This window comes from Acanthisitta chloris, unplaced genomic scaffold (assembly GCF_000695815.1).
Source record: "Acanthisitta chloris isolate BGI_N310 unplaced genomic scaffold, ASM69581v1 scaffold4731, whole genome shotgun sequence".
NCBI lineage: Eukaryota > Metazoa > Chordata > Aves > Passeriformes > Acanthisittidae > Acanthisitta > Acanthisitta chloris.
Genome location: NW_008656347.1, coordinates 1 through 12,805, shown reverse-complemented (window position 1 = coordinate 12,805; position 12,805 = coordinate 1). Strand labels below are relative to the sequence as shown.

The window sequence follows — 12,805 nt, the reverse complement described above, 5'->3', positions numbered from 1 at the left end:
ATTTTCTTTGCAGGTTCATTGAGCCATACCTTCTTTGTTGCCTTTCTAATGCTTTATTAGACAGCTGTAAAGATCTCTGGATGTATTCTGCTGTTCAGTAGCTGCTCAGGATTGCCGAGCAATACTTCTGGCACTACCCGAAATTTCACAAAGCTTATCGATGACACAGCAATGACGCCTGGTGGTGAAACACAGGGATCGTGTTCTAGAGCTTCTGTGCAGCTTCTCTTTTTTAAAGTTCTGTTTTTCAACTCCATTGTGGCCAGGGAACAAATTGACCTAAACTGAAACAAGGAAGATTCAAATTACACTTGAGAAAAATATCTCTGGGCACAGATAGCAAAAAAGGTAGATTTCTTGGAGATGGAGTGATGCCATCATCTTGGAGGTCTCTAAGGCCTGGTTAGACAAGCATGCCAGAGCTGATCTTCCCTGAGGACAGGAGGGCAAAGCAGAGAACTTCCCTGCATGTTCTTCTTTTAGATGTTAGTTTTAGAAGTCAGTTTCTTATCTTTGTGCAGCTGAAGGTGGTTCACAGAAGGCTCTTTAAGAAATGCCTGAGAGTACTACAGGTAAATATTTATTTCTGTTATCAGAAATTAATTCCTTATCATTTCCTATTATAAATCAGTACAGTGATTCATATCTGTTTCCTGGGCAATGCATTAGTAGGCCATACCTGAAATACACAAGTGTGTCTCTCTTTAAAATATTGAGAACAGTACAGCCAAGTGTGTAGATTTCAAACAAGAAAAAAAAAAGTGCTTTCTTAGAGAATGTGCCTCAAGCTAGAATACCGGAGTGCCAAACAGTGCTATAACTTTCATATAATATGTAAATCCAAAATGAAAAAAAATTAAAAGTACACTCAGTGACCTCCAAAGCCAACATTATGTGCTGCCTGTTGAGCTCTGGTAGCTTTCTTTTTTAGTCCCACTTCACCTTTTCTGTGCACATCACTGTACAAGGGGCAGTGGAGGAAGCCTTAAACCCACCACCAACTACCTCTGGCCTCTGGCCCTTGCTTCAAAATCTAGAACAGATACCAAGTATTAAGAGACACAGACTGCCTCTCTGCATATACAACCCACAGTAAAGACAGAAACCACAAAGGCCTAGACATCTTTGCTATCATCACTTGTCCCTCTTCTCATTATGAGTCAGAAACCAATCCACTCCCCTCTTCAATATAATCTGTTACCAGAAAAACATGTCTTGGAGCTGCACAGCAAGGAGCAGCTAAGCTCTGGAGCAGAAACTTCAAGGAAATCAAAGCTGCTGAAAAGTGCCTGCAAGTAACATTGGTTTAACCAGGTAACTACTCAGGAGTGTAGCAGTAGGCAGCTTGTTTTCACCCTCCTGTACATACAGATTCTCCAAATTGTATACGAAACAGGTAAGGGGTTGAAAGAACAAGGACACAGCATGTGAGCATCAGAGTATGTATTTCAGAATCACAGTGAAACAGAGTGCAACACCAAGACCACTTGAGATGCTTTTCCCAGTGATGTCAGTGAATGGCCATCCCACCAGCCTCCACTTCCACACTGCAAAAAGATGCTGGAAAGACAGAAGGACTGCCCTCCCACTCTGTCACGACGAGTTGTGGTATCATGGCAGGGACTGGAGGTGTCTCAAACAGCACAAGTCCTCTTACTTTTACAACCTACTCTCTCACAAATGGGTTTCAGATTCTTGCACTTGATCTGACGCTGGGCTGATTTTCATGTGCTCCAACCAATTCAACTGTTTTCATCAATAACTTTACACAGAACTCATTGCAAGGATGAGGCTTTGGGGCTTCTTGAACCATCGCTTCTCCCCAGAGGATGTCTGCACAGCTGCAGCCTGGTGCCTGAAAGCAAATCACCACTTTACTCTTGTATGATCATATCTACTGCTGATGATTCCATCAATGAACAAAGCATCTAAAGCATTTAAAAAGAGTTAGAAATCTCTTCAATGCAAGTCCAGGTCCATCAAGAACAGCTCTTTCTAGATGGCTGCAGAACTGTAGGACACTGAAAGGCTGAGGACAGTGGCAGTAGTTGGAGGGTTGTGCCCATCAAAATCCCACTCCTTTACTGCTCCATCTTACCAGTGAACACATCCCAAGGATAGCATCCTGCAGAGACAGTTTGTGACAAACATCATGAACTTTGTCATGAACAAAAACATGACAGTTTGTGACAAGAGGCATGAACTCTTTCCTGTGTGAGTCACTGTGCACTGGAACAGATTGTCCAGAGAGGTTACAGATTCTCCTTCACTGGAGATATTCAATAACAGTCTGGATGCAATTCTGTGCTATGTGCTCTAGGATGGCCCTGCTTGAGCAGGGAGGTTGGATCACATGACTCTCTGTGGCCCCTTCCAACCTAACTGATTTCTGTGAACTTCAGCCTCTTATGACCTGATTAGGATAGCACAGAGAAAAGGTAAACAGCACCAACACCAACTACTGGCTGAAGCACCAGTGTGGACAGGAAGACCAGGTGACTGGAACATGCAACACATAGAAACAGGCAACAGCTGGCCACCAAGCCGTTGTGACATTGTGGAGTTAGTACTAGCAACCTTCAGGAGCAACAAACCAGACTATCTTTTTCTTCTATTTCTCAATAAACAGGTAAGCTTCAGATTTAAACAGCTTATTTTAAAATGCCTGTGCACATGGGTGTGTAAGACAGTATGTATTTCAAGCTGCAAAACAATTTCATAAGATACTTTTGAACCCTCTCAGAATGTCTCCAAGTTTACCTATGTGATCTGCTCCTGCACTCCCAAGCCTGAGTAAATGAGGCCCATGTATGAAATGGTCTTAAGGAAATCTTGGGCAGACTTAGATCAGGTTTAATAGCTGCTATGTGCATTAGCACACAGAACCTCAGCTGTAAAGGTGTAACTCCTTACAATTTCACTGCTTTACATATTTTGGTAAGAGAATCAGTGTACTACATCCTGGGTATACTTATACTGCCCTTTTTGCTACAGAAATAAAACCAGCAATGCTTTTATGAAAAGGCTGATCTAGTTTCTGGAACAAAGGAATAACAGTTTTGTAAAGCCTAACAAAAGCCCCCACAGTACTTCAGCAACACACCACAATCTGTACTTTTAACAGAAGAAACTTTTCTATGGTCATTTAAAAAGCATAGAGAGAACTGAACTAAGTGTATAAAGCCATACCCAGGTGGTTGCCAACCCCTTGCAGACCACAGGGACCTGTAGGGATCCCACTTCTAGTCTCCATTTGAAAGCAGTGACAACAAAGGGAGGAAGATAAATGGATACAAGCCAAGTTGTGCTTGGACCAGCCCTCTGATTCCAGCTCAGCAGAGATGAACAGTTAGGATACCACGTCCTCATGTCCTTCAACCCACCTGTGTGAAAACTGTACTCATTCAGACACTGCAGCTACCTGCTGTGCCTACCCCCACAGAACAAAGGGCCAGGGCAGGCTCACAGGGCTGAAGCTAAACCCTCACTTCCAATTCACTTCACTACTTTGCAAAAACAGTCAAGTCAGATAAAAATAAGCTGAATCAGAACATCCAGCCACAACGAAGACTATGACTTTTGTTTTTTAAAGGAAAAATATTTGACAGACAATACAATATAGGATCATGTGACTAAACAGGAATACTGAATCTGAACAAATTACTTATAAGGAAGAGCTCCTGTTTCCTGGTATTGTTCTGAGGCTGCAATAAATTTTGCTAAGAAGATGAAGAAATAATCAAAAGTGATTGTGTCACCTCAACTCAATGTGCACAATGTGTCAACCAAGGCTCATGATTTGCAGCTATGCTGACACCCATCTCACTCAAGCTAAAAGCATTAAAGCATTGGCTTAACCCTACACTCACATTTCACCTACCAGCCCCAGTTAATCAATACAATATATGTCAGGCAGTTCAGTTGCTTGTGATTGTCTGTTGAGATGCTCAGGAAAATCAGAATTTTTGCTTGTTTTGAGTGTTCATGTACACCTTGCAACAGGCACTAGTGCTACAGATCTGGAGTCACAGGAATGCTTGTCATTCATTGCTTTTAGGAAAACTTTGAGCAGAAATGCAGAAGAATGCATACATTAAAATGGTAACCACTAATGCTCTTGGTTATTACACCCAATTTGGTATGTATAAAAATAATATTAAAAAAATTAAATTAAGTAGCTTCCTTGGGAAAAAAAATAAACGCTGCATTTGTCATTAATTTCTTTTTGTTTTGTTTGTTTGTTTTTAAAGCTATTAATATTGAAGTTTCAGGGTAAAATACTGCATTGAACTTTACCCTTCATGTGTGGAAACAGTTCTGGGCAAACTATGGAACTACTGAGACAACTCAGTATTACAAGGGCAGCAGGTCTTTGGAGAATAACAACTTCATGTCCCACAAATTTCTTGTGTCATCTTTCTCATCATCTCATTCTGAAGCCTAGTTGCTGTCTGAGTCATTGTCTTCATCTTCTTTTCCAGACAGAGCAGGTGTGGATGAATCATTGGCTTCTCCCAAAGGAACAGCCCCTTTCCGCTGTGGCAGGACACTGAAGAAAGCCTCCTTCCAGTCTCTCTTCTCTAGGTATGCAAGGATGATCTCAAACACTGTAAAACCAAGAAAGCTCATCAGCTCTTTAGAAGGAAGATAAAGTGATCTGCTGATATGAACACACTTCCAAAAATCTAGCTTTACAGAGGTTGGTGTGCATTCCATTGTGGCATCTTCAGAGCAGAGCTGACAAGGCAATTCTGCTACTGCTGCAGCCTAAAGCCAAGCACACACTGAGCCTGCAGCTGTGTGACAGTACCCACAGCAGCTCTTTTCTGCAGCAGCTCTGGTTTGAATTCATTTCTCTCAGGGGGTGAGGGAATGTTCCTCCCTCTCCGCCCCAACTCACGGACAGCCCAAAGTCTTCCTAAAACCTGCTATAATTAGCTTTTTCTTTCTATATAAAGCGACACTTACAGATCAAGTTTTAGAAATGCAAAATCTTACAAATACATGGGGTTTGACAATGTTTATGTCCAGTGACATACTATGTTCTCCACGTTTAAATAATCTCAATTAACACGAAAATAGGTATCTCACCGATCAACAGCGCTTTAAGGAAATAAAGTTATCATTGAGTAATGTGTTACATACTAAAATAAACTTATATTATAAACTTATATATAAAGCAAAGTAAGATAACCTAAAAGAATGTGCAGTGAGGCACAAAAAAGACTATGAGCCCAAGTCAAAAATTTCCATAAAGGTCTGTGTAGGCTCCATTTGGCATGTATCTTTGTTTAATGATGCTGGAATATAATAAGACTGAAAGCCCAAAGGGAGTGGGATTCAAGACTTGGGGAAACCAGGTAAAAATACAATTATGAAAGCTCAGCAGACAGAGCACTGCTGATACCAACTGAGGTCTACACATACTGAGGCAGTTATTGCTGAACAAAGCTGTCCAAAGAGGTGAAAACATCACAAACAAGTGGCATAAAATACAAGGGATAGTTTCCAGCATTACACTTACACATTAATCCTGGAAACAAGACCAAGATGGTAAGAATGTCAAAAGTACTCATGGGAGAAGCCAACAGGATAGGAGGTGCCCTTCTCAGTGCCTAAGACACCATAATTTATTTTAACTATATAGTATTTAAAGGTCAGGGCAGTTACTATATCCCAAAGGCAACTAGATTCAAGAAACATCAACATAATAAAACAAGGTTTAGCTATCTGCACTACAGTGCACAATTTGAAGGTTTGAATGGTGACTATCACAGGTACATTCTACAATAATGTCATTATATAATGATTTAAAACTTACCATGATTGACGGCTAACACTTTCCGACTGTTCATCTTGACAAAGTTTCCAAGTGGGAGCTGTGCATGACCAATTCCTTGCTCTACTGCTCTTTTATAAGTAATTCCCTGTGGGAAAGACACCAAAACAAGTGGACTGAGAATCACCATTTCAGATCAGTCCATACAGACTTATTACAAGTGTAATTTTCTGGCAAGAGCTTTGCCAGTGCTGCCACGATCTTGCTTTTACCCTGGTTAGACAGTTCCTGCCTCAAGGGCTACTTTTGGAAAACCTACGACTTTATATGTATGTCACACTGTGACATATGGTCAAAAGGATTGTAAATAAAACTTATTCATGCAGCTGCAGCTCTAGAAAGCATCAGCCATAGCCTGTTTTAAAGGTGAGCTTATGCTTAAACACGGAGCTACTCAGACTGCAGTCACTGGCTATTTTTTTCAGAGGAAGAGTAAAGGATAAGAAATTTTGCTTGCTTTCTTATGCCTGACAACTCCTGTGTCCAAGGTGGGCAAAAATGACCCTTAAAAATTGTGTCAACGCTTTGTATCACAATGACTATGTAAAGAATATGCTTCTGCTCCCTCCTAGCCTTTAAGTGTGGACTAACTGCTGAAGTATCATTTGGTACAGTCAAAGAGCCATCCCTTATCTTAGCATCCCATCAAAATATTCAACATGTCACCAGAAATTATGCAGGAATGTCTTTGAAGGTAGAAGTAACAGCACTTTAATTTCCTAGCTGCATTCTCTATGACATTCCAGGTCCACACAGCATGATCCCACATACAGGTATGGAACCAGATCTCTGAGGCATGTGTGCTACTTAGTCAAGTTCTCCTGACAAGCAAACTTATTAAAAAAAGACACCCAAGATGCAAGTGCTGCTGTTCATCTATATTTGGGCATAAAATGAAAAGATAAAATCCTAAAAAGCTCAGCATGTCTGTGCTCTGGAGCACAAGCCACTGCTTTTTCACACTTCTTCAAAAATTTTTTGAAGTCTCTTGTGATGAAGTTTGCTATTTATTTTGTTAGTTTACACACAAGCAGCACTAATGCCAAATAGGGTGCCAAAAAAAAAAGCTATAAAGAAACAGACCCACAATTTACCTTGTGGTGATTGTGATCCACCAGTCCTCCAATCACATAGGCTTTCTTCTCATCGAGCTCTCTGAGAACATCTGGGGAATCTGAGGTAAGATATACCAGGTCTTCTTTCTTTATTAGCTCACTATAGTGCTCTGTTCTAATTTGGATATCCTCAAAAAAAAAAAATGTAGTCAGAAGAAGTTAAATTCAACTGATGAATTGCTGGCCAAGCTTCACAGACCCAAGATGGGACTAGCAAAAATAAATCCAATACTAGGTAGTCATTCCACATCCCTCATTCGTGTTCAAGTATGTAGCATGGTGCAGATTGATTTCTGCTTCAACAATCCAATCCCTACAGCACTGACTGGTAAAAATTCACAGGAAGTTTTCTGAAACCCCAGAAGAACTTTACAAATCCTTAAGTTCTTGTGATTCCCTTCAAATGTTACCCTATTTCTCCTTGGGATCCAAATAATTTTCAAGTCCTCCTTTCTAAAAAACAAGCGAAACCAGAAGTAAATGCTTAATTAAAATGACTTATTTGGTAAGAGAGGTTTATGCTAGGGTCCTGCAAAGCAGCTATCACACAAGAAAAGCTGAAAATAGGACTGGTTTTATTTGTGCAAAGTGCTCCTCCTTTGAAGTTGTTGGAATAGTGGTTTAACAGCGAGTCACTAGGAAAACCAACATGAGTTTGACCATAAGACAAGGTACTTCTCTAAATAACACTTCAGTTCTGAGAGGCAACACGATGGAAGTGAAGGTGCACACAAGAGAATCACATCATGACTTCAAGGAACAGAATCTGTTCAATAAAAACAGGTGAAAATGTGTGTGTGTAGTTTTTCAAGAAAAATCAAATCTAGATTCAAGACAAGAGGTCTTTGGGTTATTTAAGTTAAATGAATTAAAAGCACAAAGAGCCACACCATTTCCAATATGCTATTGCTCTCATGGCTTAGAAAACCCCACATGGAAAAAGCACAGGTCCTTCGCAGCTAACAATCTAGTCAGCAACTACAATCAAGACTTCGATTTCTTTTACAGAAATATTCAATTATTCACCTTCCAGTTCACCCATCCTTTGTCATTTTCATTCATGTTGCTCTTCAACTGTCCCCCATGGCTCATCAAGTAAAACTTCAAACAGAACAAACAACAGGTACAAAATACAGAAACGTTAATATGCCACAACCTGTTTCCTTTCTTTCTACCCTTAACTATGTAAGACTTTCTCTATCCTTAACTATTGCTAAAACTCCTAATATTTTTTTACATGGAAGTGGTACTAGGACCATATTCATGCAGTTAGTGATACATTTGAAAAACAAATATGCTCTTGCAGTCACTTTCTTTACAAAAACCTGACACAGATAAAACTGACTATCAACAGTGTCTTATTGGCACATCAGTATCTGGCATATGGGTACTTTTATAACACACAGGTTGAAATTTAATCTGTTAAAATTTTCTTATTAAAAAGGGGCAGCTTAAATAGTTTTTTGTCTACTACAGTTCTCACCACTTCTCATATGTTTGGTACATGGCAACAGACAGTGCTCAGTTTGTTTAAACATACCTGCACAGGATGAAAGGCCTTGCGGTTTTCTGCGTAACATCTCTGAATTTGCTTGTGAAGCTTCTTAACATCCTGTACACAACATAATTTGTTTTTACTTAGTCCTTCACACAGACCATCACAAAATGCTTTACCATGAGCCAGTCAGAAGCTAAAGAGAGGAAAAAGGAAGCTTTTAACTGGCAAAAGTAACTATTGAGAGAGGTTGGACATCAGACCCGGAGAGAAAAAAACAGCCACTGTGAGGGGAACTGACAAGGAAACAAACACATCTTCCACACAAGTGTACTTGGACACCTCTAGGTGTGTGCTTGGGTTGCATTACTTTAGGAAAAAACCCCAAACTAAGCAAATATTACAGGGATTTAATTACATGTAATAACACAGAAAATTAATCTGAAGAATCAAGCAGATCTATCATTGTGATAATACTCAGTCTTTAACCCATGCAAAAATTCTGAGAATAGGCAGCTAATATTTAAGGAAACTAAATATGCATAATTAACCTGACGAACCCTAGAACAATGCAAATAATCTAGTGGCTAGCTAGCTCTGGCATTTTGACCTGGCAACTTGGACAATAGCTAACTATTACTTAAATTATTATTGCTTAAAATGTAGCAGACTTATTTTTAGGCCAATTATGACTTTTGTAAGGTAATTTACACAGTTTTGTTCTCAACATCCCAAAAGAACTGTTTTGTAAATGTAATTGATTCCCATTTTCAAAGGAAATATCATTATATTGCTTTGATATCTCCAGCTTGCCAAAATATTGCAAGGCAAGTTTTACAAACACTAGAGAAAGGACCTAATTAACCTCATTGATAAAGACCACAACCACACTTCATGCTTCCTAAACACCTGCAGAAGTGCCAGTTTTCATATCAGGCCTAACAGAGGCTTTGCCTGACCAAGGATGGAAATGTGTTTCACAAAGGATGGAGCCAGCAGGAAACATCCAGTCAGCATCTCTGAAACTATCAAGGTGTTCCTGTGGTCTCTCCTGGTGCAGTGCTGAAGGGCAGCTCAGTGAACCAAGTTCTACTGAAGATTCCTCAGAATTCTGTGGTGAGCTGCACTAGCTCCATTACTGCTGGAAGTGCTCTGCATCATGCTCAACAAGTAGCCAGATGGGCTTTGCAAAAGCTTGAATTTAAGCTCCTGCAGGGCAGCAAAGTCCCTGGCAGCAGCAGAAGGGCTCAGGGGGAGGGGTGAGGTCTGCCTAAGAAGCCAAAGGCTTCTTGCAGGAGGCAGCAGAGTAACATACTTTCCTAGTAAAGTTAAAGGTGTTTTGTTCTCAAAACCCCACACCAAGCATCTTGACTGGTAACTGGCTATCCTGGTGATCTTTCTCATATTTACCTATCCTGTGATCATCTAACCTGTCCTTTCATCCTTTCTAAGATAATTTTACAGACAGGCTGAAAAGTGTCCTCCTGTCCCCACTGCCCACTTGTGTGAGTGAGAGAACAAGCCTGGTATCCTCACAATGCTCAAAATCTTCATTTCCACAGATACTTACTAAGAGGGTTGGGAGCTTCAGGTCCACTTTGAAAGAGACAGTAACTGGATGTGGCATCTGCAGCCCCTCCAACAAAACCACTTTTGAGGCAGAACTGCGTCCAACTTCATGGTAAACACCTGGCACAAACTGTTTCTCTATTTCTACTTCTGGAATCAAACCAACTTACCACATCTCTGTGAAGGCAAATACAACCTTTGCCAAGCTTATATAAAAATAGTCCAAAGCCTAAAAAATTCAGCAACTGACACAGCCAGGTCTGGGAATCATCACAATCTGACACATGCTAACTGTGCCCTGCATGCTGCTTTCCAGTTTTTGTGCTCTGACACTGCATAAACACTGCCACTGGAGAACCTTTCAACGTCTGTATGTGATGGGTAAGTGTCTTTTACCTTTAACACCATCAGGTCATCAAAGCTGCAGTCCACAATGAGGCGAAGTGTACTAGGAACAACTTTCCTGCGCAAGCACTTTCTGTCATTCCCCTCATTATTGGAATCCAATTTTGACTGACGTTCTAGTTTTCTCTTCTGGCGTTTTTCTTTTCGTTTCTGCCTAAATAAACAAACAAATCAATCCTCAAAAAGTGCTGACGAATCTGCTGAGGTATGTGTTATGCACACAAATGCAGAGTTCTAGGACCAAGGTGGCTGTCCTGTGGCTGTGGTAGTTTAAACTTGGCCTGTTGCTTGCATTTCTGCTGGGTTGATACCAGCACAAAACACACAGCCCATCTTTGTGAAGTTCTGTCTACACCTACAGGGACAGACACCTGACAAGCTCAATGAACTCAATACTGGGAGTTTCATCAATTTAAGGGTGGTCTGAGTCAAGACTCAGAACTAATCAAAAAGACTGACAAAACTGCAGTATCCGAATCAGAATGTGGAAGGCAATCTACATGCTATTTCACTGAACACTTTTTCAAAAGGCTCCTGAAGCAATTGTTCCTTTGTCCCCCTGATGTGAGCAGGCAGTTGGAAGATCAAATTTTGGAGATAGCAACAGCCACTGTCTTGGGAAGGGACACTTGGTAGTCAGCAGGATAAGGATAAACCACAATCAGCTTGTTTGCAGATACACTTTCTCTCAACACAACAAAACAGAAGCTCATCATCGTTCAAAACTATTCTAACAGATTATAAGTCAACACATCACTGCATGTGTCAAAACTAATTGCTTTTACTCACTACCTCTGTGAGATTCACCAAGTCTGAAAGCAATAGGGAATGAAGGCACAATGCAATCAGAAAGGATCAAGGCCACAGGTTCTCTCTCCTTTCTGACAACCCAAAACCACACACTTTTGAATTCCTCCCGATATCCTCTTCAAGCTGAGCAATACTTCTAGTATGAAGAGGGGATGCTTACCTTTATAGCCTCTTCAAATGCAGATGGAGTAGCCTGCAGCTACTGCCTTAAGCCTGGTGTGGAAGAAAACTAGTTCAACTGCCTTGATTTGCTAAACCAACTTACAAGCAAATTCTGCTGACATGTTGCCACCATCAGCAGTAAACATCAGGTGTGAACACCAGAAATCTGTTTTGCAAACCATACCTTCGCAGGTCTTTCTGTTCCTCCCACTGTTTCTGCTTCAACAGCTTCTTCCTTTGCCTCTTGGACATGGGCTCAAGGCATTCTTCCTTGTTTGAGCCTGCCTCCTGTCCCTCTGCTAGACTGTCACTCAACTTCACATTTCCTTCCACATCAGGAACCTTAAGGAACAGGGTGTTTTCCACTGGCACCTCTGGACTGCCTGTTGGTGTTTCGGACGACATTAGCTTTTGGCCAGGATTTCTGACTTGCTTCTCAGCACGTAGGAAATCATTAAAAGCAACTCACCAGTTCTCTAGGAAAGAAAACAATGGTGTGAAGGTTACTAACAAGGAGCTCCATTAGAACAAGTATCACTCAACACTATCATAAACCTGAATAAACAAAAAGAATAAATAAGACAGGGCCCTTTTTTTGTTGTTAAAGCTAGGTCAGTGACTTTGCAATCAGTGACATGGAAAATATTAAAGACTGTAACCTGTATTCATAGTCTAAAACTCTGCCTGCTACATCTGAAGCTAGTCAAGAGTTTCCAATTAAAAGCTTTGTGAGAACAAAACTGCATGAGAGTATCCTACTGGATCAAAAGTAAAAGGAAAAATCAGCAGTACCAGTATGTGTACACAAACTAGTATCAACCAACCAGGAAAAGGTGAAGATATGACAGCAGAGAGAATGTAGAGAAATGTAATTTTAAAAGACACTAAAGCCATTTTGCATGGGGGAAAAAAGTGTTAACTAGCTGCACTCCTTCAAAATTAATGTTTATTTCTTCTGAAAACCTAAGGCACTGTCCAGTCACAGACACAGGCCACAGTCAGCGGACAAACACAGTAAGTAAGGGGATGAACAGCCTAAACTGTTACTCAGCAAAATACTCTGCCTTCCAATCAATGCCAATCATAGCCTCTCCTTTCCAACGGCAAACGCTCTTTGCCCATACTCCTATCTCCCCTGTGCTCGCCAGCCACGTACTTCTCCAAAGACAGCAGAGCACCTACAGAGCCGACAGGCACAAAACACACCCCCCTATCCCCAGCGGTAACCGAAGAGCCAGAAAACACCCCAAACACCCGATATGCTTCAGCCGGCGCATCCCGATTGCCCTGAAGATGTACGGACACTGAGCCCCTGTCGGTCGGGACAGCGCTGGGTGCCAAACCTGGCACGGTACCGCCAGCCCCGCACAGACAGACAGACCCACGGACACAAACAAACACACGTGTCTA

The 12,805-nt window shown here is 41.1% G+C and overlaps 1 protein-coding gene across 1 annotated transcript; it reads right to left on the bottom strand.

Moving 5' to 3' along the window:
• Window positions 1-4,241: 4,241 nt before the first annotated feature.
• Window positions 4,242-11,800, bottom strand: TRMT10A (tRNA methyltransferase 10 homolog A (S. cerevisiae)). Its single transcript, XM_009084278.1, has 7 exons — window positions 11,580-11,800; window positions 10,415-10,577; window positions 8,495-8,566; window positions 7,981-8,055; window positions 6,934-7,083; window positions 5,822-5,927; window positions 4,242-4,607 (listed from the first exon to the last, which is right to left on the bottom strand). The coding sequence occupies exons 1-7, from the start codon at window positions 11,798-11,800 to the stop codon at window positions 4,441-4,443; spliced, it is 954 nt and encodes a 317-aa protein (XP_009082526.1). The 3' UTR covers window positions 4,242-4,440.
• Between the last annotated feature and the right edge of the window lie 1,005 nt (window positions 11,801-12,805).

What these genes read in the sequence shown, in the direction of transcription:
- TRMT10A (XM_009084278.1), bottom strand. Translation starts at nt 11,800, where the DNA reads ATGTCGTCCGAAACACCAACAGGCAGTCCAGAGGTGCCAGTGGAAAAC. An exon ending in ATGACCTGATGGTGTTAAAG is followed by an intron (nt 8,567 to 10,414) that starts GTAAAAGACACT and finishes TGTTGTGTACAG; the next exon opens with GATGTTAAGAAGCTTCACAA. An exon ending in AGTGTTAGCCGTCAATCATG is followed by an intron (nt 4,608 to 5,821) that starts GTAAGTTTTAAA and finishes TTGGTTTTACAG; the next exon opens with TGTTTGAGATCATCCTTGCA.